Consider the following 25,768-nt stretch of genomic DNA (forward strand, 5'->3'; position numbering starts at 1 on the left):
GAGACAGCACCTTCCTTATTTTTATTTATTTATTTTTTTAAAGTTTTTAGTTGTAGATGGACACACTATCTTTATTTATTGGTGTGGTGCTGTGGTTTGAACCCAGTACCTCACAAGTGCTCAACCACTTGCTAGGCAAGCGCTCAACCTCTAGGCTACAACTCCAGCTCACCTTATTTTTAGACTAAGATCTTTTAAAAGGGCCAAATAAGACAGTGTTACAGGACCAACATGTTTACCTGAACCTCAGCCACAACTTCCTGTTCATCAGCTTCAGCTAATGACTTCACATCACTCTTGCTGATCACATTACTGAAATCTGAAACAGACACATGAGTGTGCAAGATCATCTCTGCTGCAATAAGACATAAATGGGCCTGAGAGTTAAAGCTTAATGAACAAGCCATGTTTGATACATATTGTGGTATATGTCAAACCACACTGCTTCAAATTGGAATGAGAAGCATAAAGGTGTTTAAATGCATAAATTAATAACAGTACTAAAAAAGGAGGGCTATGATTGGTGGATATCAGGGAACCAAGTTATTTCACTGAAAATAACAACTAAAGGGAAAGAAATAAGCTCTTATCCTCTATTATATATAGACATTGAACCAAAAAAGAAACTAGGAAAGATTTTCTTTATGGAAATATTCCATCTAAAAAACAAAGAAAGAATGTTAATAATTAGAATTTCATCAATTTTTCCAGCCCCTAATGAATCAGTAGATGGATCTAAGCACTGTTTATCTACAGCTGCTAGTATCACAAGAAGAAACATCCAATGAAACTATACCACAGCACTTAATTATTCTTTCCAAAAGGAAACTGAGACATCTAAATAAGGCTCCATATCCACCTACAAATTTATAGGTACAAGGAAAGAAGAATATTTTGAATTGCAAGGAACATGTACAACTACCCCCGCAGGGATACAATCAGCAAGATTCAGGCTGAGGAAAAATTAGTTTCTTCAATAAATAAATTGAATGGAAGAGAGGGACCTATAGAAGATTAAAGAAATTCAACATATTGACCAATAGCAATATGTGAACTTTATTTTGATCCTGATTCAAACAAACAATGAAAAAAAAAGACATTAGAGAATTTGAAATTTGAACACTGAATGAGTATTTGAAAATATTAAGGAATTATTTTTCATTTTTCATTTGTCTAAAATGCTAGTATTTATAAAAATTAATCTATCTTTTAGAGAAGCATATTGAAATACTTATGGATGAAATGTATGATGTCTTAGATTTGCTTCAAAATAATATTGATGGAGGAGAAGGTGTCAACATAGCTAAAACAAGATTGGGCATGGCTCAATAATTGTTGAACCTGGGTGATGGGTACACTGAGATTTGTTATATTGTTATACATTTGAAAATTTTCATAATAAAAAGTTTTTTAATAAGAGGAAGAGCTGGTTATATAACCGATTTAGTAGGCCTAAAACATGCCAAAAAATGATAAGAAAAAAGATAAACAAAAGGACAGTTTAGTGTCAATATAAATTGTGCTAAAAATTTATAATGCATAAAATTCCAATAGCTGCCTATGTGGCACACATCTGTATTCACAGCAGCTCAGGAAGCTGAGGCAGGAGGATCAGGAGTTCAAAGCCACCCTCAGGAAAAAACAATAAGTGAGACCCTGTCTCTAAATAAAATAAAAAAAGGACTGGGGATATGGCACAGTGGCCGAGTGCCTGTGAGTTCATTGCCTGGTACCTTGCCCCCCAAAATTAGTAAAAAAATATATTTTAGTTTACTTTAACAAATCTATTTTTCATAGATTTAGTATTAACTAATATAATTTTTTTCTTCCACTTCATAGTTATGTCTTGAATTAAACAATCTTTAGAAGCAGAAGAGTAAATACTCTTTTTAAATTTTTAAAAATTTTTTAGGTGTAGATGGACACAACACAATGCCTTTACTTTTATGTGGTGCTGAGGATAGAACCTGGATCTTGCCCATGCTAGGTGAGCGCTCTAAGGCCAAGCCACAATCCCAGCCCTTTAGTAAATACTCTTAATTATCATTACTATCCTTAATCTCAATTGTTGCATGAAAGAACTCTCTTTACAGGATAAAATGGTCTTTTGTCACATGACCCCCTTCAATTTTTAGTAGAGTCTTAGTAAAACAGTATTTATATTATATATCCAATTAAATTTGGCAGCATAGAGAATATGAATATGTATAGATATTCTCTATGCTGCCAAATATATACATGGATATTACACACCCATACATACATGAATATATGTGGATATTTTATTTATATATATTAACAGAGGACCTAGCTTGTGATAAGACTAAAAAATGCTGAAATAAAATACAGAGATAATACCAAATGCCTGAGAAGATGCAAAGAAACCAGATCACCAGTATATTGCTAGTGGACATGTAAAATGATGTAGTTATTCTGGAAAATATTTGGCAGTTTGTTAAAACACTAAACACAAATAACTACCACATGACCCCGCAATTGCATTCCTAAGCTTTATTTATCTGAATAAATAAAGACTATGTTCACATAAAAACCTATATAAAGATATTTAAAGTAGTTTTATTTGTAGTAGTCAAAACTGGAAACAGGGAATAGTTAAATAAAATTTACAATGGAATACTACTCAGCAATAAAAAGAAACAAACCGCTGATATACACAACAACCTGGATGAATCTTCAGAGAACTATGCTAAGTGAAAAAAGCCAATCCCAAAAGGTTACATATTGTATGATTCCATTTATTCCATACTTTTGAAATGACAAAATTACAGAATGGAGAACAGAACAGTAGCTCCCAGGGTTAATGATGGGTTAAGGTAGGAAAGAAGTGGACATGGCTCATAAAAGCCCAATATGAGAACCTTGTGGAGACAGAAATGTTCTGTAACCTGAATGTATCAATGTTAATATGCTGGTTGTGATTTTGTACACAATATTGTCATGTAAGATGCTACATTAGGGGGAAATAGGTAAAAGATATATGAGATTTCTGTATTATTTTTAACAACTGCATGTTATCTTTGCCAGTTTTCAGCTGCTAATAACACAATACCTCAAACTGGGTAAGTTATAAGGAAAAGAAGTTTATTTTGGCTCATGGTTCTGGTCCAAAGATTAGGGCAGCATCTACAGATGGCTTTCCTGCTGGTATAGTCCTGAGGCAGTGCAAGGCATCACATGGTAAGATGGAGAGACCTAGCCAATCTAAGCTTTTAAAGCAGATCCATTCAAATCACCTCAATCACATAAATGGATCAATAACCTCTTAAAGTTTATATCAATTGCTTCTTAAATTTTCCTACCTTTTAATATCCTACTACAGCGATTAAATTTCAACATGAGTTTTAGAGGGGATAAATCATATTCAAATCATAGCACATGTAACTCTACAATTATTTCAAAATAAAAAGTTTAATTAAAAAAGGAAAGCTGCATGGGCAGTGGCCCTTGGCTGTAATCCCAGAAACTGGGAAAGCTGAGGCAGGAGCATTTCAAGTTGAAGGCTAGCCTGGGCAACTTAGCAAAAAGTAAAATTGTCTGTTGGGGATATAGCTCAATGGCAGACAACTTGCTTAGCATTGGTGAGGCCCTAGGTTCAATTATCAGTACTGCAAATAAAGAAGAAAGAAGGAAAATTAGAAAGAAAGAGAGAGAGGACGAAAGGAAGAAAGAAAGAAGGAAAACCTGTGACTGTTAGCCCTAAACAAAACCTAGGATGAGAGACAAATAAAATAACCTATTTTTACCTCTTGGAATGTTGCAAAGAGCCAAATGAAATAAAATGATACAACTCTATAAAATATTTAGTCTTACTACAAATGTTAATTCTGGGTATCATTTTTTTCAATATTTTAGTTGTAGTTGGACACAATACCTTCATTTTAATGTGGTGCTGAGGATCAAATCGGGGCCCTGCACATGCTAGGCAAGCGTTGAGCCACAACCCCAGCCCCTGGGTATCATTTTTTAAAATACATACATATATTTTTAGTTGTAGATGGACACATACCTTTATTTTATTTGTTTTTATTTTTATGTGGTGACAGAGATCGAACCCAGTGCTTCAGGCATGCTAGGCAAGCGCTCTACCACTGAGCCACAACCCTGGCCCCCTGGATTTCATTAAAGAAAATATGTATGCCTTGTAGTCTAAACCCTAAAATTCTAAAGCCTTTAAGTAATTTTTAAAACCTCTCAAATGCCCTGCTTACTATTAAGTAAGTTAAGTGAGTGTTATGTTTTGTTCTTGGTTTTGGGAACATTACCAAATAGATTATAGCTATCCTACAAAGATCAATAATGACATCTAGAGGAGAACAGATGAAATTTCCACAGCAGAATGTATTAGATCAGAAAAATCCATATGAATTGTATAGCAAACATAAACCTAGTTTACTTCCATAGTTTCCCTATGCACCCTCTACCTAAAAAAGGTATACACATAAGAGATAACTTCCTGATGGTTTATACTTTTATGAATTAGATAAAGTGGCAAAGAGAATTGGGATGTTTTCATCTGTACATAAAGAAACCTCTGGTTTTCCAACAAATTCAAGTATATTCTCTCCCAAATAAATAAATCAGTTTATATACCTCAATTCATAAGTGAAAAATAGGAATAAACATAGACTTTGTTTTGATGGAGGTGGGATATAAAATTTGGCTACTTACAACTTTTGACTTATTAAGCATCTTGAAAAGCAAATAAAACTTAAAATTTTTAGGGGCTGTGGTTGGGGCTCAGTGGTAGAGCGCTTGCCTAGCATGTATGAGGCACTGGGTTCGATTCTCACCACATAAAAATAAATAAATAAGATAAAGTCACAAAAAACACTTAAATTTTTAAAATCAAGGCAATCAATGAATGAAAACCATATTCAGTTCTCTGAAAGAGAATGCTGGTCACAATACTTATAATACTTTGATTGAAAACTAACTAAACTAGACTTTTATGGTGATGAATTCAAAGAACTTGATATGAAGTGTTCAGTGGAACATACTAGGGGGGATAAGTATACGATTGAAAAAGTGAATTAACATACTTACAAATAAAATATATACTGTATTTAGGTCTTCGAAGCTCCTGAATTAGATAATCCACATTCTCCTAGAAAATAAAGAGCAAGCAAATTATGAGGGGAGTTGCTTAAATAAAAAAATAACAAGTATTATCCATTTATTCATTGATTTTCTGAGAGCCTACTGTATGCTGAGGTTGAGACTGTGTGTATGTTGGGCAATGAGGACTGGGCACAAAAAAAGAGCTACATTAAACATAATGATCAGAATCATACACATGATTTAATAGGATACAGGTAATATTAATTAATGTTAAATATTAATTAGCAGAATTATCCTGGCCAAATTAAGTTAAATATATAAAGGCCACGTATTAAAATACAACATAAAATTAATAATATTTCTTCAAATTTGCCTCAAGTTGCTTGTCTATAAATTATATTCATCTGATGAAAATTTCCACCCCAAACATCAAAATGCGTCTGGTCCTTCAACAACATTCAAGAGAAAATATAGTTAATTATATGCACTTTGGCTTTTAACTTACTGTACCTAAGAGTCTGAACAACAGCAATATTTGTAAATATTTGCAGCATCAGGCAAATACCTTTTCTATAATTGTATTATTTTAACATAAAATGAGTGTTACAAGCAAAAAATGAGTTATTTTTATGTGGTTGAAATATGAGAATTCCAATTACATAATATCAAATTGCATGCTTTTTTTTTGTAGTACCCATAGTTAAATTTCACTATAAATTAGGCCTCCAAAGTAAACATGATATAGAATTCCTGAATTTTTTAAAAATATCACATGAATATACAGTATTAAAATTAGTTTAAGAAATGCACATTATAGCTGGGAACAGTGGTGTACATCTGTAATCGCATCTGCTCAGGAGGCTGTAGCAGGATTTGAAGCCAACCTCAGAAATTCAGTGAGATCTTGTCTCCAAAAAAAAAAAAAACAGACTGTAGGGGCTGAGGTTGTGGCTGAGTGGTAGAGCGTTTGCCTAGCAAGTGTGAGGCTCGGGGTTGGATCCTCAGTACCACATAAAAATAAATAAATAAGATAAAGGTATTGTGTCCATCTACAACTAAAAAAATAAAAATTAAAAAAAAAAGACTGTAGATTGGAGAATGTAGCTCAGTGGTAAAGAGCTGTGAGTTCAATCTCCAGTACTGCAAAACAAAAAAGAAATGCATATTACTTATTAAATGGAAACAAGCTTAACTATCATTTAGACTTAAAATAAATTAAAAATTAATTTTATGATATAATCTTAAGAACAAACTGTTCTTAATAAAAATATTTTAAACCTAATATTACTTCCTCATAATATGCTAAGATAAAAATAACAAAGCCTGAGAGTTTGAGAGAAAATATAGAACTGTGAATGATATTTTCTCATTAAAAATGTAGGAAAATAATGAACTAAATGATCTCTAAGATCCCTCTCAAGCCAAAGTTTCATGAGTACAAATGTGAAACAATTGGAAACCACCATAACACAATATGTATTCATTAATTCAGCAGCTATTTATCGAGTGTCTGGTATGAGGGACATAAAAGTCAGAAAAACAGATAACATCTCTGCTGTCATGGAGCTTACTGCTAGTAGGTGAGACGGATATTAAGTAATCATTTATACCTCACAACTTCTATCATGACAAGTGATGAGAGAGGAAGATGGGTACTGGAAGTGCTTATAAAAGGGGTTTTACTTGGTCAGGAAGGCCAGGAAAGGTTTGTTTAGGGATGAAGAAGTTCCAGGCAAAGAGAAGAGACTATGCAAAGGTCCTCTGGCCTGATGAAACAAGGAGAAAGGCGTGAACTAAAAGATTAGTGTGGCTAAGGTGCAGGGTGTAAAAAGGGAAATGATTTGAAATGAGACTGGAGACAATGTAGGATTTAGACCTATATTGGGCCTTGTAAAAAAATAAGAAAGGAGTTTTGTTTTATCATAAAAGCAATAATAAGTCATTCAAAGATTTAAAATAGGGATGACATGATCAGATTTGCATTTTGGAAAATACAAATGTGATAAAAGTGCATTAGAATTTTAAGAATATGAATGAGGCAAGAGAATGTACAAACTGAGATTGAAATCAGAAAGAATTTTTAAAGGAGATACTCAAGCTAGATTTAGAAGCTGATAAACAAAAACTGACAAATGGCTAAAGATCCTTTGATTAGGGGAAAACAAACAAAGAAGGGACAGGAATGACCATGTCCAGGGATGATAAAAAGGCCTAGTTGGTTCGACTAAACGAAGAAAATCAGTACATAGAAAGGTAGGACAAGTAAGGGCAGACCAAACCAGCTGAAGGAGGACTTTGCTAAGCTACTAATAATCATGGAGATCAAATCCGTTTCCTGAACATAGACGTGAATGAAATGGTAAAACCTCAAGAAACTAATAGCTGTATACAAGACTAAATGGAAATGGTGTTCAGTAGTAAGTATGGAGGTCGGTCCAGGAATAAAGTGATGTGGGTCTTAGAGTTGCTTATGACTTTGGGAATACCTGTGAACCTAAACGATATCTTGAAATAAGAAGTAGTTGTAAGGGGTAAACTGAGCTATGGAAAGGAGAACAATGAAGGTTAGAACTCTTGACAAACCATGATAATTATGATGCCACAAATGATGATAATACAAATTTATTTTGCCTTCTTTGCTTTCAGAACAGAGAGTTGTGCATTTGCCTAAGCAGACAGCAGGTCGATTTACATAGTACCTTCGTAGGTCGAAGAAAACAAATTGCCTTCAGGTGTTTCATGATCTCTCGATTTTGAGAATCAATGCGTTCAAAAAGGTACACTTCCTTCTGAAGAATCTCAGATTGTGTGTACACCATACTCACTATGCCAGTCTGCAAAGAAGAAGAATGAACTAAGATTATGCTAGCTCAGAATAATGAAAACAAGCATCAATATCATATCTTTTTTTCCCCACTAGTACGTAGGGTAATTTACACATTAACATACGGAAAAACATCCAAAAAGTATAGTAATGTATCAGAATGAAAAACACGATCTCTCTGAACACAAACAATCCATAAATTTCCAAAAATAATTTCTCCGTTGCCTTAGAGGTTTTTTTTTTTTCCTTTTAAAAAATCTGTGGCCAACAAATAACCTGAGGCACCAGCCTGAGCCTCCGACAGCTTTATTTTAGAAGTGCAAGGCTGAGCGGAGATCCCGGGCACCCGAAGGTTCCCAGGGCTCTCCCAGGAATGACTTCTTGGCGGACAAAAGTCTGCGGGCAGCAGTGCAAGCCCTTTCACTGGAAACCCACTGTGCAGGCTTTATGCAACTTTTCAGTCCCACGCAGAACCGAGCCTGGGGATCTGCATCAAACACTGACCCCTGCGGTGAAAGGGGACCTTCTCAGGGAGGGAGGGTTCCTTCACCCACAAATACTGAGCCAAAGCACACTCACCGTCTCTCGGTCCATGAGAAGCACTTTCATCCCGGGCCCGCTGTCCTCTATCATTTTGGAGACATACTGCTTAACAGCGAAGACCACGTTCATGGTGGAGAGCTGACAGGTGCCCCGCAGCCCTTCCCGCCCCCTTTTTCTAGCTGAATTAACACCCGGCCTGTTGGCGGGGTCGCGGCGGCTTCCGCTAAGCCAGGCCTCGGCTTCCGGGAGTCCGGGCGGCCACCGCGTGGGGAGTTGTAGTTCCGCTGTCGAGTCCTGGCGGGGAAGCCCCTCCGCGGGGTGGGGAAACGCGGTGAGAGCGCGGGAGGTGCGGCGCTCGGGCTGGACGCGCGAGCCTCCTTCCGCCCGGAGGGGTCGGCCGCCTGGGCGCTCAGACCCCTCCGGGCAGTGGGTGCCTTACGCGGGCCTCGGCCCGAACCTCTCCTGCGTGGGTAGAGGATGGCGCCTCACTCTGAGGCCGGCTCGGGGGCGAGAAGGACCGAGCGTGGCCGTGGTGGCCGCGTGCCTGCGCGCCTTCTCCTCGGGCGCGGCGGGGACGGGGCGAGCGGGGGGGCCCGGTGCTGCCGGCGCCCCGACTTCCCGGCCGCGGAGACGGGCGGCTGGGCGTGCAGGGAGCGGGGCAGGCCTCCCCGGCCCGCGGCCGGCCCCGCGCGCTGTGGACGGACTATGGATGCTCCCGAGTCTCTCCACTGAGACAGCGGCCAGCGCTGGGGGATGGGTTAATCAGTGTGTCCAGCATTGACAAGTAAGTTATTTCAGTTTACCCTCAGAAGTAGTCAATTAAGACAGGCCTTAATCGGCTGGTGTTATAAATAAGCATGTCCAATTTCCAGATCCTCCAGGGGACCCACCAGAAGTCACTGGCAACTTGAAACTTTTTGTCATCTTCGAAATTGTGAAGAATGCCTTCTTTTCGGGTTTTTCTCCTGGAAGTTGAATGTTTTATTACTTTTGAGATGTGTTTTGAAGCAAGTCTTTGATAACTGTGTTACCTGGATACAAATAAAGGCAAATGTTATGTAAAATTCTTTTCTTTTTAAAAAATTTTGTTTAGTTGTAGATGGACACAGTATCTTTATTGGTATGTTTTTTAATGTGGTGCTGAGGATGGAACCCAGTGCCTCGCATGGGCTAGGCAGGTGCTCCACCACTCAGCCACAATACCAGCCCCTAAAATTCTGTCCTTGTCAACTAAAAATGTTCCTACATTACGGAAAGTGATGAAACAATGCTCGTGAAAAAAAAAAAATTCACCTACAGATACCACCAGTAAAATTCACCTCCAATTCATCTCCCTTGTCACTTGAATTTTGTTTTTCTTACCTATAATTTGGACTGTATTATATCATAAGGGTTTTTTTTCCCCCCTATTTTCTGCACTTTTTTGAGAAAGAACCTAGAGGAGAAAAAGGCATGGTCCATGAAATTTGTGTTTTTTTAGACCTTAATCCGTTTGCCAAGAAAACATGGAGAGAATCTACATCCTTTTGGTTATTTATACTTGGGCAGTTATAACTTTTTTGAGGGAGAAGGAAAATGCCTATTTTGGCAAGGGGGTTATTTCATTTCCCATAAAATTCCATTGATGTCAGTGGCTGTGTTATTTTATGCATTGAGTGATAAGATATGGAACAAAAACATTTTGAACAAAATAATTGTGTATTTAAAGGGTGCCTCCATGGTCCTGAAGTTTGACAGCCGTTACTTTCTTCCTGAAGAAAGCCACACAAGCCATTTTCAGTGTCTCCAGATCAAGAACATTTTTTGTCTCCCCATCTCTCTAAAACTAGCGCTGAAACCAGTGATAAAGTCCGAACTCTTGCTTTGTGACTCATCCAGGATAAACCCAGAGTAATTTGTTATAGGCAACAGATAGAAAATTCAGTCAATTGAAGTGTTTTACTTGTTTAGACTGTAAATACACTGTAATCAAGAAATATATTTTAAAATAAAGATCTTAAACTTGGAAAATAAATAATGTCTTTCAAATATGAATGATTATGCTACAAAAGCTTCAAATGCACTTGCTTGAGACGTTTATTTTCACTGGGTCCAAGAAATCAATGCTTTAAGGGTAGACAACAAGAAGTTTAAAAATGGGATCTTTACATTTGTGCATTTTATTTAAACTTGTATGTATGTATGTAAATTAGTTAATGATAATTATATGCACCTCAGCTTCTTCCAAAATGTATATTTAGAGGTTTTAATCAAAATCATGTTTTCCCCCATTAAAACTCAATATAAAACAATATGTAAATAAGGTTCAGTATAATTACAATAAAGATATGGCAAACTCTGGGTTATTCTGAATTGTATAAACACTTCTCCCTCAAGTCCTGACGAGGAGGGAAATAAAGATAAAATTCAGTGAGACTGCAGTTACCTAGCTTTCCTATTTGATAGCAATTGAAAAAATATTAGGAAAACCTTGCTTGCCTCTGATAAATGGTGATAACATAATCTACCACAAGAAATTGTGAGAATTAAATGAAATGATGTGCCAAAAATGTACAGAGCTTGGCACATGGTAAATGCTTGCTCTTTTTACATACACATACACACAGACATATATTAGCTTTAGTTATTGGAAATAAAAAGATTAGTATGCTTTCTTAACTCATTTCTTTCTTTAATATACCTGTTAACAAGGAAGTTTAAAAATAGAATTGATTTCAGAATTTGTAAGCTATAACTTCTAAATGTGGTTTCCATAATAATCTTATTTTGTGTTACTATACAATAATAGAAATATGCATGGGAAGATTTGGCCCACTCCATCATAATTTGTAAAGCATGCAATTTTTATGAAGGCAAAAGTTGGGAAAAAATGTGCTTCAACTGATTTTAAAGGTTTAGAATCAAATAATTTGTAAAAATTTTCATCCCAGTTGGCTCAGTGAAAGTATTAATACCTTCCAATCATTAAGTAAAAATTATTTGCATAAAGAGTTCTTTCTGCACAATCAATAACTCCAGCTCTCTGGGTAAGTTAATTGATAATAGTCCTAGTGAGTGGTTGTATTGCTTAGCTGAGTTTGTATAGCATGACGGCCAACCATCTGTGGAATCCGTGCAGGATTCTTTTAAAGTAATGATCCTGAATTCATAGTTTTGATTGCAAATAAATTCGTTTGTGAGTGTTTTTTTTTTTTCTCCCCTGGTACTGGGAGTTGAATTCAGGGGCACTCAACCACTGAGCCAAATTCTCAGCCCTATTTTGTATTTTATTTAGAGACAGGGTCTTGCTGATTTGCTTAGCACTTTGCTTTTGCTGAGACTGGCTTTGAACTTGAAATCCTCCTGACTCAGCCTCCCAAGCTTTTGGGATTACAGGAGTGCACCACTGCATCAGGCTTGCTTGCTTATTTATTTATTTTTGAGATTTTGAGATTACCAAAGAAGCTGGATTTCTGTGTGGGAACAAGCCCACAGCAAGAACCATTCCTATCCATAGAAACACCATCAATATTTTGAAAGAGCCAGGTAACTGAAATTCCTTTAAATAAGACCTTTGCATTACCAGGCTGGCCTTGAACTTGCAAACCCCCTCCTGTCTCAGCCTCCCAAATTGCTGAGATTATAGAATTTCTTACATGTTTATAAGACATGTACAAAAATGTCCTTACCGGTATTTCTGATAATAGTAAAAAAGTTGAAAGTAACCTAAATTGAAAATAAATGTCCATCAATAGAAGAATGAATAAATAAATCCTATTTATAATAAATAGTAGTTTCATAATAAAATACTATATTCAGTGGTTTTAAATGAACCAGAGTTAAGGGCATCCTTGTGGTCGAATATCAAAAAAATGGTAGGGGGATAAAGGCAGCATACACAGTCTTTGTAGAATATGGTATTATTTACATAACATTGGGAAGCAAGCAAAAAACAGTAGCATATTGATTAGGACTACAGGCCTGTAGAAAAATGTACAAAGAAATGCTGCATGCAAATTATAACCAAATTCAAATTAGTGGTTGTGTCTAAAGTGGGAGCAAGAGGGTGACAACTGGCAATCAGAACAGAGTCTTTCAATTATAATACTGATACTATATTTTTTAAAATATTTTTTTAGCTGTAGATGGACACAATATCCTCGAGAACTCAACAGGAACTCAAAAGTAGTGGGCACCCGAGGTAGCAGGAGCTGCCTTATTGCCGGACAGCAGAGGTTTATTTATATACACAACTGAATACACAGCTTGTTTCGATTTAGCATCATCCAGTTACAGCAGTCAGTCATTATCTTAATAATTATACACAGCTTAACTTAATTATCATCATCTTAATGGATCGATGCTGTTACTTCTCAACCACTCCTTCTGGCAAAATGCCAGGCGCCATCTTGACTTGGTTGTGGCTCTCAACATGTTTTATTTCATTAAAAATGTTTCCTCAGCCTTACTGGTGAAAAGTCAGCCACCAGCCTCAGCTTTGAGCAGAATTAAGTGCCGAAAAAAATACAACATTCATTCCTTAAATAAATATCTATGCATACTTTTTTAGTTGCTATATTAAGTTCCTAGGGTTGCTGTAATAAAATACCACAGACTTGAGTGGCTTAAACAACAGAAGTGTATTTTCTCACATTTCTGGAGGCTAGAAGTCCAAGATGAAGGCATCTGAGGTCTTTTGTAGATAGTGATCTTCTCCCAGTGTTTGTGTGATCTCTCCCAATGTGTATGTCTGCTAATCTTCTCATTTTATAAGAATACCAGTCTGTTGCATTAGGGCCTACCCTAATGACCTTATTTAAATTTAATTGTTTCTTTAAAGAGCCTGTCTACATATGTTGCATTCTGAGATACTGGACATTAGGACTTCAACATATAAATTTTGAAAGGGTTACAGTTCATCCCCTAATAGGGGATGAGTAAGTCCTTCAGCCCTGGATGTTATCTATAGAAAAAAAAATATGTAGGAAAAAGCACTGAAACTGTCCGAAGGGGCCACTGCTTATGTGGTATTTTTATACTTAAATCTTAAATAAGAATGTGCAGCCCTACGTCTATCCTTTGATTTTTCCCTTACTTGTACTTTATAAAATGGTTGAGAATACTGAAAATACACAATAGCAAAAGGAAAAAAAAGGCAGTTTTTTTTTCCTGTTGTTGCTCTTTTGGAAATGTCAAATAGATAAAACTGATCATGCAATCCATATTGATCCCTCCTACTTTTAGTTCAATCATTTGTGTTTATGTTGTGTAGTTAAGCTTAAGTTTATGCTGATAAACATAGTGAATATTTGTTTTCCCCTAACTAGATTGAGCAATAAAGAAAGAGAATAAATGCTGGGTCCATACCTATAATCCCAGCTACTTGGGAAGTTGAGGCAAGGATCACAAGCTCAAAGCTAGCCTCAGCAATTTATTGAGGACTTAAACTACTCAGTGAGACCCTGTCTCAAAATAAAAAATAAAAGACCTGGGATGTGGCTCAGTGGTAAAGTGCCCCTGGCTTCAATCCCTGGTATAATAATAACAATAACAAGTGGGCTGGGGCTGTAGCTCAGAGGCAGAGTGCTCACCTGGCATGTGAGAGGCACTGGGTTAAATCCTTAGCACTGGGTTAAGTCCTTAGCACCGCATTAAAATAAATAAAGGCACGCTGTCCATCTACAACTATAAATAATAATAATAATAATAATAATAATAATAATAATAATACTATTACATTCCCCTAAACCTTCTGCTTCATAATCCTTGGTCCATTTCTGCTAGTATCTGCTCATGAAATGGACTCATAATGATACCCTAAGAACCTGAGGGAAGTGCTTTCACACTTACTTTTCTTCTTTGGATTTGGTTAATACATTTTGAGTGTAGCTATAATGTTAGATAACTATAAATTTGTTTATTTACGTTTATGGGCTTTACACAGTTATTTCTACATTCTTACAGTAAATATTACTGAGTTAACATGTATAAAGCATATTGATAATGAAATGTACTTTATTAAGCAAAGCTTAACAGTGTTATTTCACTGTATAATGTCTTATATTAAAACACAAAATTTCAGATTCATAAGCAATGATTTTATTTCATGATTAGAGACTATGGATACTAATCTAGGAAAGAGATTCTTTGGATTTTTGTTGTTGTTGTTTTTAGAGACAGAGTCTCACTGATTTGCTTAGCACCTTGCTGTTGCTGAGGCTGGCTTTGAACTCACATCCTCCTATCTCAGATTCCTTGTGCCTCTGCACCCAGCAGATCTTTAGTTTTGAAATGTTTGGTTTTACAACGTATAAATACAAGTTTATTGGATAATGTCATCATCCAGTCTCGTTAAGAAGCATATAGTAGGGGGATAGTAGAGGATAGGAAAGGCAGCAGAATACAACAGACATGAGTATGTCAATAAGTAAATCAATGGAAGTGTAACTGATGTGATTCTGCAATCTGTATACAGGGTAAAAATGGGAGTTCATAACCCACTTGAATCAAAGTGTGAAATATGATATATCAAGAACTATGTAATGTTTTGAACAACCAATAAAAAAAAGAAAAAATAAATAAATAAAAAAGAAGCATATAGTAAATGAAGGACAGGTTTGATCCTTGGATAATTCTTCTTAGCTCCTTTCCCAGTGACACTAGTCACCTCATGGAAGAATTTACCAATTTGGACTCTCTGAGGAGACAGAGGAAGATAAATTAGTAAAGGTTGAATTATGAATTTTAAGAAAATTGTTTCTTTTTCAATTTTTTATTTTGAAATAAGACTTAGAAAAAAGTTGCAAAAATAGAATTCCCTTATAACCTTTGCCCATCTTTCCTAAAATTAACATCTTATAAAGATTTTTGTATACAGTGCAGAGATCAAAACCAGGAAATTAATATCAACAAAACACCATGAACTAAATTAAAAACTTTATTCAAATTCACCAGTTTCCAACTAAGGTTTTTCTGGTCCAGGAACCAGTCCAGAATCCCATGCTGCATTTAGTCGTCATATCCTAGTTTTCTCCAATCAGTGACAGTTTTTCAGCCTTTCATGGCACTGCTGGAGAGTCAAAGGTCAATTGTTTTGTAAAATATCAGTATAGATATATCTAATGTTTTCTCATTATTAGAGTAAGGTTGTTCTGGCAGAATCATCACAGAAATGATGTACTTTCAATACAGGGAGAACATAATGTTTATTTCTTATTATTGATGATGCTAACTTTGATCATTTGGGTTAGATGGTATTGGTATCTGCTAGGTTTCTCCACTGTAAACTACTTATCTCCTTGTAATAAGTATTTATCATGTAGACAAATGTACTTAATAAAATGATGAAAAGATCTTGTTTCTCATATTTTTCCCTGTTTAATCTTATCAGCAATCCATTAATAGGTCTTGCCTCAAACAACTGATGTTTACATAACAGGGATTATTTTCCTTATTTCTTTTACACTTATAAATTGAATTTCTTGCTGGGCACAGTGGCACATGTCTATAATCCCAGTGGCTCCGGAGGCTGAGACAGGAGGATTATGAATTCAAAGCCAGCTCCAGCAACTCAGCGAGGTGAGACCCTGTCTCTCTAAAAAATACAGAAATGGCTGAGGATGTGGCTCAGTGTTTAAGTGCCTCTGGGTTCAGTCCCCAGTACCATAAATAAGTAAATAAACAAAGAAACAAATAAATAAATAAATAGAAACTCTTCTGTAAAGAAGAGTTTATTTATTCAATCACATACTGGTGTCGGACACATAAATTTTTAAGAAAACTATTATTTTTAAGTAATAGAACATAAGATAGAGCTTAAAGTTTCAGACTCTGGAATAAACCAACCTGGATTAAATTCTTCTGTGTGAATTTGGCAAGTTACATAACCTCTCTCTGTCTTAATTTTCTCATTTGTGAAAGGAGAAAATAACAGCTACTGTGGTTAGCGTTAGAATTGAGATAATACATACAGACTTTGGCCTAGCTTTAATTTTTCTTAGCAAATGTTTTATACCATGCTTAGTTTTGCTATGTTTCTTCATCTACAAACTAAATATAAAGCATTTGTTATATTCTTGCTTTCCTGAGAAATTATGAAAAATCCAGGAAATAAATTTTAAAAGGCCTTAATAATGTTAAGGAGACTCATAATAAGTTCTAATTTCTTAAAATGTATCAAGTTTGATTATTGCTAGAATCATGATTCTGTTGTTGGGCTGCTCCGTAGTGTTAGATATGTAAAGGACCATAAACGTGATTGAATTATTTTTAAGATCTTAGATAATGTTTCAAGGGACCAGGAAAGTCATATGACTTAAGTATAAGAAAATTCATATTCTAATATCTCCTTAAATCTCATTAGGGATAAAGGAGTCTAGAGTGTGATATTTTTCATATTGAATTATTCCATTAGGGCTGGGTCTGTAGCTCAATGGTAGAGCCCAGCCCATGTGAGGCACTGGGTTCAATCCTTAGCACCTCATAAAAATAAACAAAATAAAAGGCATTCTATCCATTTACAACTACAAAAAAGTTTTTTTAAAAAGAAATTATTCCATTAGAAATGACTTCTTATCGGGGCTGGGGCTGTGGCTCAGTGGTAGCGCACGTGCCTGGTATGTGTGAGGCATTGGGTTCAATTCTCAGCACCACTTATTAAAAAAATTAAGATCTATCAGCAACTAAAAAAATATTAAAAGAAATAACTTAATATCAACTCAATCAAATGTCTGATCAAGATCACTTTTTATTTGCTAGAAAGAATATTTAATATTATAAAAAGTTGCAAATTATTTATATATCTTCCCACTTGAAGCAAATGAAAAATTTTTTAATTTGTTCTAATTAGTTGTACATGACAATAGAATGCATCATACATAAATGGAGTATAACTTCTCATTCTTCTGGTTGTACCTGATGTAGGATTCCATTGGTTGAGTAATCATATATGCACATAGGGTCATAATGTCTGATTCATGCTTCCTACCCCTATATCGCCTCCCCTCCCTTTGCTCCTGTCTGTCTAATTTAAAGTACCTCTGTTCTTCTCTAACCCTCCCACTTATTGTGAATTAGCATCCACACAACAGTGAAAACATTTGGCCTTTGGTTCTTTGGGATTGGCTTATTTTGCTTAGCATGATATTCTCCAGCTCCATCTATTTACTGGCAAACACTATTTCATTCATCTTTAAGGCTGCATAATATTCCATTGTGTATCTATACCACATTTTCTTTATCCATTCATCTGTTGAAGGGCACCTAGGTTGGTTCCATAGTTTAGCTATTGTGAAGGGAACTGCTATAAACATTTATGTGGCTGTGTCACTGTTGTATGCTGATTTTTAAGTCCTTTGGGTATAAACCACTAGGAGTGGGCTAGCTGGGTCAAATGGTGGTTCCATTCCAAGTTTTCTTTTTTTCAAAACAGAGAGAGAGAGAAAGAGAGAGGAGAGAGAGAGAAATTTTAATATTTTTTAGTTTTTGGCGGACACAACATCTTTGTTTGTATGTGGTGTTGAGGATCGAACCTGGGCCGAACGCATGCCAGGCGAGCACGCTACGGCTTGAGTCACATCCCCAACCCCCATTCCAAGTTTTCTAAGGACTACTTTCCATAATGGTAGGAGTGTACCTTTCTCCCCATATCCTCGCCAATATTTATTGTTGCTTATATTCTTTTTTTACATTTATTTTTTAGGTTTAAGTGGACACAATATCTTTATTTTACATTTATGTGGTGCTGAGGATTGAACCCAGTGCCTCATACATGCTAGGCGAGCACTTTACCACTGAGCCACAAATCCAGCCCCATGTTGCTTATATTCTTGACAATTACCATTCTGACTGGAGTGAGATGAAATCTTAGAGTAGTTTTGATTTGCATTTCTCTAATTGCTAGAGATGTTGAGCATTTTTTTCGTATATTTATTGATTGTGTTTCTTCTGCTGTGAAGTGTCTGTTCAGTTCCTTAGCCCATTTATTGATTGGGATATTTTGATTTTTTGGTGTTGAGTTTTTTGAGTTCTGGAGATTAATGCTCCATCTGAGATGCATTTACCAGATTTTCTCTCATTCTGTAGGCTCTCTCTTCACATTATTGTTTCCTTTACTGAGAAAGAAGCTTTTTAGTTTGAGTCCATCTCATTTATTGATTCTTGATTTTACTTCTTGTGCTTCAGTAGTCATGTTAAGAAAATCAGTCCTAAGCTGACATGGTGAAGATTTGGGTCTACTTTTTCTTCTGTTAGGCACAGGGTTTCTGTTCTAGTGCCTACATCTTTGATCTACTTTGAGTTGAGTTTTGTGCAGGGTGAAAGATAAGGTTTAATTTCATTTTGCCACATATGGATTTTCAGTTTTCCCAGCACCATTTGTTGAAGAGACTATCTTCTCTATGTTTTTGGTGCCTTTGTCTAGTATGAGATAACTGTATTTATGTGGGTTTGTCTCTGTGTCTTCTATTCTGTACCATTGGTCTTCTGTTTTGGTGCCAATACTGTGCTCTGTAGTATAATTTAAGATCTGGTATTATGATGCCTCCTGTTTCACTCTCCGTGCTAAGGATTGCTTTGGCTATTCTGGGCCTCTTATTTCTTCAAATGAATTTAATGGTTGCTTCATCTAGTTCTATGAAGAATGTCTTTAGGATTTTAATAGGAATTGCATTAAATCTGTATAATACTTTTGGTACTATGGCCATTTTGACAATAGTAATTCTACCTATCCAGGAGCATGGGAGATTTTTTCATATTCTAAGATCTTCTTCAGTTTTTTTCTTTAGTTTTCATTGTAGTGGTCATTCACCTCTTTTGTTAGGTTGGTTCCCAAATATTTTACTTTAATTGAGAATATTGTAAATGGGATATTTTTTCTTAATTCTCTTTCAGTGGATTCAGCACTGATGTTTAGGAAAATATTTGATTTATGGGTGTTGATTTTTTTTTATTTTTCCAGATATTTTTCTTTTTCTTTTTTTTTGATTGTTCAAAACATTACAGAGCTCATGATATATCATCTTTCATACATTTGACTCAATTGGGTTTTGAACTCTCATTTTTACCCCAAATACAAATTGCAGAATCACATCTGTTACATACTCACATTTTTACATAATGGCATGTTAGTGACTGTTGTATTCTGCTACCTTTCCTATCCCCTACTACCCCCCCTCCCCTCCCCTCCCCTCCCATCTTCCCTCTCTACCTCCTCTGCTGTTGTTCAATTCTCTCCTTTTTTTTTCCCCCCCCTGGGTGTTGATTTTTTATCCTGCTACTTTGCTGAATTCGTTTATTCTAGGAGTTTTCTGATGGAAGTTTTTGGATCTTCTAGCTATAGAATTATGTCATTGGCAAATAGTGATAGTTTGAGTTCTTCTTTTCCTATTCATATCCCTTCAATTTCTTTCTTCTGTCTAATTGCTCTAGCTAGAGTTTCAAGGACATTGTTGAAGTGGTGAAAGAGGGCATCCTTGTCTTGTTCCAGTTTTTAGAGGAAATGCTTTCAAATTTTCTCCATTTATAAGATATTAGCCTTGGGTTTAGCATATATAGCTTTTATAATGTTGAGGTATGTTTGAAATTTCTATAATGTAGGACATTATTATTTAAGATTTTTCTCATAAGGGTTATAATAAATAACAGCCATCTTTTGTTGAGACCTTTACAAATATTTCAAATAGCCTTTGCAAATTTTGTTTTGAGCTGGGTGTTATTGCCATATTACAGATACACTGAGGTTCAGAAAACTGAGTAACTTTCCCAAGGTGCCTCAAAGAAGCACATTTAGAGAAGCATGCTTTTTCAGTGGGCCTTTTACTGAATGTTTCTTTGTACACATCCTCTTTACACATCCTGTTTTGGAAACTAGATTATCATCTCCTGAAGGACAGGGAAGGTTTTTTCCTGTCCTTTTTACCTAGTATAGTGTCCTGCACTTAGAGGATACCCAGTAAATATTTAATGTTGTTACTGGGCAAACTGCTACACTGGCATGTTAAACAAAGTGTAGTTTTACATGGGCAGAACAAAAAGAGGGCTGTAAACTTACCTAGGTGGTTCATACCAATAAATTTATTGGATGACATAAGAAAAATATGAATCCTCTTTCCAGATTCCCAAGTAAATTACAGAGGAGTGTAGATTTGACCATTTTGGTGGTCTTCTAAGAAAGGACATAATATTTGCTTTTTTTCCTGACTACCTTCTAGCAGTGATTAAAGAAAAGATCAATTCCATAGAACTGTTTAGAATTTACTTGAGAAAACATCAATTTTTATTAAGTATTTAATTTGGCTTTGGAATTTTTCAGCAGTCCGGCAGAGGGCGGTGTTGAACTACCAAGAAGGCACCAAGAACTAATGGGTTCTACAAAATTGGGTGCTGTCCCACTGGGTAATGGTTATATGAATAAGAGAGGGAAGCAGGTTGGGGCCATGGCTCACCTAGCATGCATGAAGCACTGGGTTCAATCCTCAGCACCACATAAAAATAAAATAAAGATATTGTGCCCATCTATAACTAAAAAATAAATATTTTTTTTAAAAAAGAGAGGAAAGCATTTTTTTTTTTTTTACTGAAATAGATAATAAAAAGCTTGCTTATCGCAGTCTTTCTTCTGAAACAAGGTCTTGCTAGGTTGCCAGCTCTGTGGTTAATTGGGCTCAAGCAATCCTCCTGTTTCAGGCTCCCAAGTGGCTGGGACTACAGGGTATGAATGATTGCATGAATTGACTATATAATTTTTTCATTTCTTAAAGACTAGATAAAAGTAACTGCTATAGGTTTCAAATCAACAAGCATTCTAATTTGGAAGATTTGTTTAATAAATATCTATAAAGTTTGAAGTATGCGAATATGATGATAATTTCCATTCATGTCTGATGGCAATACTGATTGAAACATACAATGTATCTGTCAATATGAATATATCAGTGTGTTAGGCCATGGGCTAAGAACTTTCTATACATTATTCTCAGAACAGCTCTATGAAATAAATAGTGTTCTTATTCTCTTTTTATTTTTAAATTTTTATTTATTTTTAATTTACAAAATCATGTTTATTGAATACAACATATTGTTTTGAAATATGTTTTATCTGCTTTAAAAAAAGAGAGAAAAGAAGCTAGCCATGGTGGCACATACTGGCAATCCAAGCTACTCAGGAGGCTGAGGCAGGAGGAGCATAAGTTTGAGGCCGGCTTCAGCAATTTAGCAAGGCCCTAAGCAAGACCCTGACTTGAAATAAAAAAATAAATAAAGGACTAGGGAATCCCTAGAACTGCCCCCTAATTTTTTTTAAAGGCTGGGGATGTAGCTCAGTGGTAGAATACCCCTGGGTTCAATCTCCAATACCACAAAAACCAAAAAGAACACAAAGAGGCCCAGTTGTGCTTGCTACTAATTCCAGCTACTTGGCAGGTGGAGGCAGAAGGATCCCTTGAACCTAGGAATTTGGGACCAGCTTAGGTAACACAGCCAGACCCTGTCTCTAAAGACAAAAACAACAAAAAATAAGAAAATAGCATCTTAGTTCAAGATGATTTCCACTGATAAGTAACAAAACTGGGACTTGAATTGGAGGTTTGAATACCAGAATCCATGCTTATGCCCAGTAAATTTTACAGCAAATGACTGTTTCCGCTGTTCATGGCCCAATTATGTGAATAATAGTGAATTTGAGTTTTTTTCCCTTTAACTTTCAGTTGTTGTTGAAGTATGTAACAACATTCTGACCCTCCACTACTTACTTTAGGAATATTACTAGGAAATTTGACTTTTAATTTCCTGGTGGGATAGTAATTTAAACTCAGATGCCATAGAATGATTTGATTCCTGGTCAAAACACTCATATTCAGAAAGTAGTATGATACTATGAAAACTGAATTGAGAACCAGGTAATCTGATTTATAGTGTATTTTACTAATATCTGAAGTTGTTTCAGAACTAATCTCACTAGACCACTGTCTTTCAAATGAAGGACTAGGAAACTTCAGTTCCCAAATCTGAGTTTGGTGGTTTTGTATGTGGAAATTTTTCTGTTTCGTATCCACATGTTAACATGTCTTGTTCAATTTCTAGGAGCAGTATGTTAATATAAATGAGATAATGTGCCTGGTTTAGCACTGGTGAGGAATTCTCAAAAGGGTGTAAAGTTCAGAGTCATTTGTCTGTGACATTTCTTAGGACATGGTCTTTCTTCCATCTATCCATGAGTTCCTGGGAATAGCTTGTACATTCTTCCTTTAATTTTGGTTAAATCATTTCCTTAGAGGAAAAAAAAGGCTATATCTGGTCTTTAACTCTTGGTGAAGGGGTGTGGAATTTGTCAACTTTTGGAAGAAGACTGGAGAATAAAGGATGTCATAATCTCTATTCTTATTCCTTACCTTTCTTCTGTGGAAGCATTTAGGAATTATATCTTTCTGAAAGTTAAGTGATGACATCAGTTCTTAAGCAAAAAGTGAAGAGAATGATCGCCTAATTCTTCTGTGAATGGTTAATATAATGCTGCTTTTTATTTCTTTCTCTTTTTTTGGACCGGGGGTTGAACCCAGGGACACTTTACCACTGAGCTACATCCTAGCCCTTTTATTTTGAGACAGGGTCTTACTAAATTGCTTATGCTGGCCTCCAATTTGCCATCCTCCTGCCTTAGCATCCCAAGTAGCTGGGGCTACAGGATTACAGCATGCACCACTGTACCTCTGCTAAAGTTATTTTTCTCTTCAGTTTTAGAGAAAAGTCTTTGGGCCACATATGTGTACATCTAGTTCTTATTGGTTACTAAAGGATTTGTAGATGGTATAAATTCATTCAACAAGCATTGAATACTGTGTTAACCATGGAAATATAGCCTTGAACAAAACACAAACATCCCTAACCTCATGGAACTTACAATCTAGTGAGGACAATAAGACAATAAAGAAAATAAGTAAAATATATAGTAATTATATGGTGGTAGATTCTATAGAGAAAAGTAAAACATGTTTAAACAAGGGAGGTAGAGGAGTATTGGAATGTGTAAAGTTTGCAGTTACAAATAGAGTATTCAGCAGGCATGGTAGCATGTGCCTGCAGTCTGTAGTCCCAGCACTCAGAAAGCTGAAGCAGGAGGATTGCTTAGACCAAGCATTTGCGGGCAGACTGTGCAAGGTAATGAGACACTGTCTTAAAAAAAGAAAAAAGACACTGGTGTGACGGTGCATGTCTCTAATCCCAGCAGTTCTGGAGGATGAGGCCAGAGGGTAGTGAGTTCAAAGCCAACCTCAGCAATTTAGCAAGGCCCTAAGCAACTTAGACTTTGTCTCAAAACAAAAAATTTTAAAACAGGCTGGGGATGTTGCTCAGTGGTTAAGTGCCCTGAGTTCAACCCCTAGCACAAAAAGAAAAAAGAAAAAAAAACAACAATATATGTAAAAAAAAAAAAGTAATAAAATATTCAGGAAATAATTTGCTGAAAAGTGGACATGGAGCAAAACTGGAAGGAAGTGAAAGGAATAAGCCACATGGACTCTTGATAAAAAAACAAACAAACAGAAAACTTTACAGGTAAAGGGAAGAGCAACTACAAAATTCCTGAAGTAGTTCATAAAGAGCAAAGTGGTCAGGGCAGCCGAGGGGCAGACAGATGATGGACAGTAGTTTGTGTGTGACTCTAACGTGAGGATGTCGACTTTCCCCTACGACAGAATGTCACTCTCTGCTTCCTGATCAACGTGTGAGCTGCTTCCCTCTGCCACACTCCTCTGCCTTGACGTCCTGCTGGAGCACCAGGGAATGAAGCAGTCTTCTATGGACTGAGACCTCTGAACCCATGACCCCTGCCCTGTGTATGCCTTGGCCACTCACCTGCCATCTGCCACTGTGGACCTCTGGACTGCTCTGATGCTGGATGCCTTTAGCAATCCCCACCCCACCTAAGAGAGAACAAGGACTTGGATGACTTCTCCCAACTTCTCCCACTTTCAGCAGGAAACACTTTGGAGATGTCCTCGCCCATTTTCCCTTAGAAATGGATTGTAGAAATTGATGGTGGGAAATGTAACAGAGGTCCACTTTATGCTTGGAATATAGCCCTTGCTGCTCTGCCATGCACCTTATTTTTAAAATGAACATGTTTCTTTCTCTTCTCTCCCGGCTCCTCCCCAGTCTTTCCCCCTCCCTAATCTCAGGGGACTGGGGATTTCCTCTCTTCCCCATCTGTCCCTGAGCACACTCCCACCAGAGGAACTATTCTAGACTTTGGGGATGGACCAGAAGATCTCAGAAATGACTCTCTCCCAAATTAACAAGTGAATAACAACTCCAGACAGAACACGTGGAATGTGGCCTTTGAGTCACCTCTTTAAAGCCCCATGTTCCTGCAGATGGTCAGAATCACAGCCTTTGGGACAGGAGTTCCCTGTTTCTCCTTTGCTACTAGCTAAGCAATAAACTTTCTTTTTCTTTTTTATTTTCTCAAAAAAAGAAAAAAAAAAAAGAATGTCATTGGAGAGCTTTGAGAAGAGAGGCTCACTGCTGAGAATAAATTTCAGGGGACCTAGGCAAAAGAAGGGAAATCAGGAGTCTTTAAAATAAATAGTTTAGATTGAGTTGGGAGATTTTAGCTGGAGACCTAGAGGTGGGGAGGGCGTGGTTGGATTCTGAAGACTGTGACAACAGACTGTAGGAAAAGTGGGTTCTGTGGGGGAAGACTGCATTTCCCTGTTAGCTTCACTGTCACTTCTGTCACCTACAGGCCACACAACTGGAACTCAGAAACGACCAATTTTCAGCTTCTTCCTTTCCCAAACCATGCTGTATGCCATAGGAATTAAGACTAGGTTGTTTGGAGGGAAATGAATGCTAGGGCAATACAAATTAATTGGATATTTGCCTCATATTTTATTGTTTTGACATTGTTTTAAAAGGTTATATAAACTCCGAATGGAGCTACAAGTGATCTAAACACTTCTGCTGCTTTATTATAAATGCTTTTGTAATCATGTTAATTACATTACTTTTAACTGAATAAGGCCTGTGTTTCTTCCTTATAAATTGATGTTTATATCCTCTGTAAGATAAATATAAAGACTTTTTTGTTCACATTTTTATGTACTTGAGCACCCACTATAAGAATGTAGTTGGCAGTGGATGGTGGATTTATATTATTAGTCTTAGCTTACTGTTGTAACATAACAATTATGCAAAATATATAATTAGTTTGTTTTTGTTATTTAACGTAGAACTGTAACAGCACAGACTTAGTGAAGATGACATAAGGTACAACAAGGCAAGTAAATTGCTATCTAAGTAAAACTTTTACTTCTAATATTAGTAGAGTAATAAATTTCTCAGTGCTTT

General features: G+C 36.3%; 1 protein-coding gene and 1 long non-coding RNA gene across 4 annotated transcripts in view; one reads left to right on the forward strand and one right to left on the reverse strand.

Annotated features, from left to right (window-relative positions):
* The window catches only part of Vps45 (vacuolar protein sorting 45 homolog), a 53,753-nt gene extending 45,136 nt beyond the window's left edge, over positions 1-8,617 (reverse strand). For both annotated transcript variants that reach the window (XM_078027658.1, XM_005331147.4), the window contains exons 1-4: positions 8,483-8,617; positions 7,779-7,913; positions 5,065-5,125; positions 240-319 (exon numbers count right to left, since the gene is read on the reverse strand). In XM_078027658.1, the coding sequence (XP_077883784.1) occupies positions 240-319; positions 5,065-5,125; positions 7,779-7,913; positions 8,483-8,575 (369 nt within the window). In that variant the 5' untranslated portion in view covers positions 8,576-8,617. The remainder of the gene's footprint in view (positions 1-239; positions 320-5,064; positions 5,126-7,778; positions 7,914-8,482) is intronic.
* Positions 8,618-9,089: 472 nt separating this feature from the next.
* Positions 9,090-25,768, forward strand: LOC144368539 (uncharacterized). Of its 2 annotated transcripts, none has more exons than XR_013428304.1 (2): positions 9,090-9,230; positions 24,115-25,768. It is a non-coding gene; the product is annotated as an uncharacterized LOC144368539 (long non-coding RNA). The 2 variants fall into 2 exon arrangements; XR_013428303.1 differs by lacking the exon at positions 24,115-25,768 and adding an exon at positions 9,319-9,510.

This window comes from Ictidomys tridecemlineatus, chromosome 11, assembly GCF_052094955.1.
Source record: "Ictidomys tridecemlineatus isolate mIctTri1 chromosome 11, mIctTri1.hap1, whole genome shotgun sequence".
Lineage (NCBI taxonomy): Eukaryota > Metazoa > Chordata > Mammalia > Rodentia > Sciuridae > Ictidomys > Ictidomys tridecemlineatus.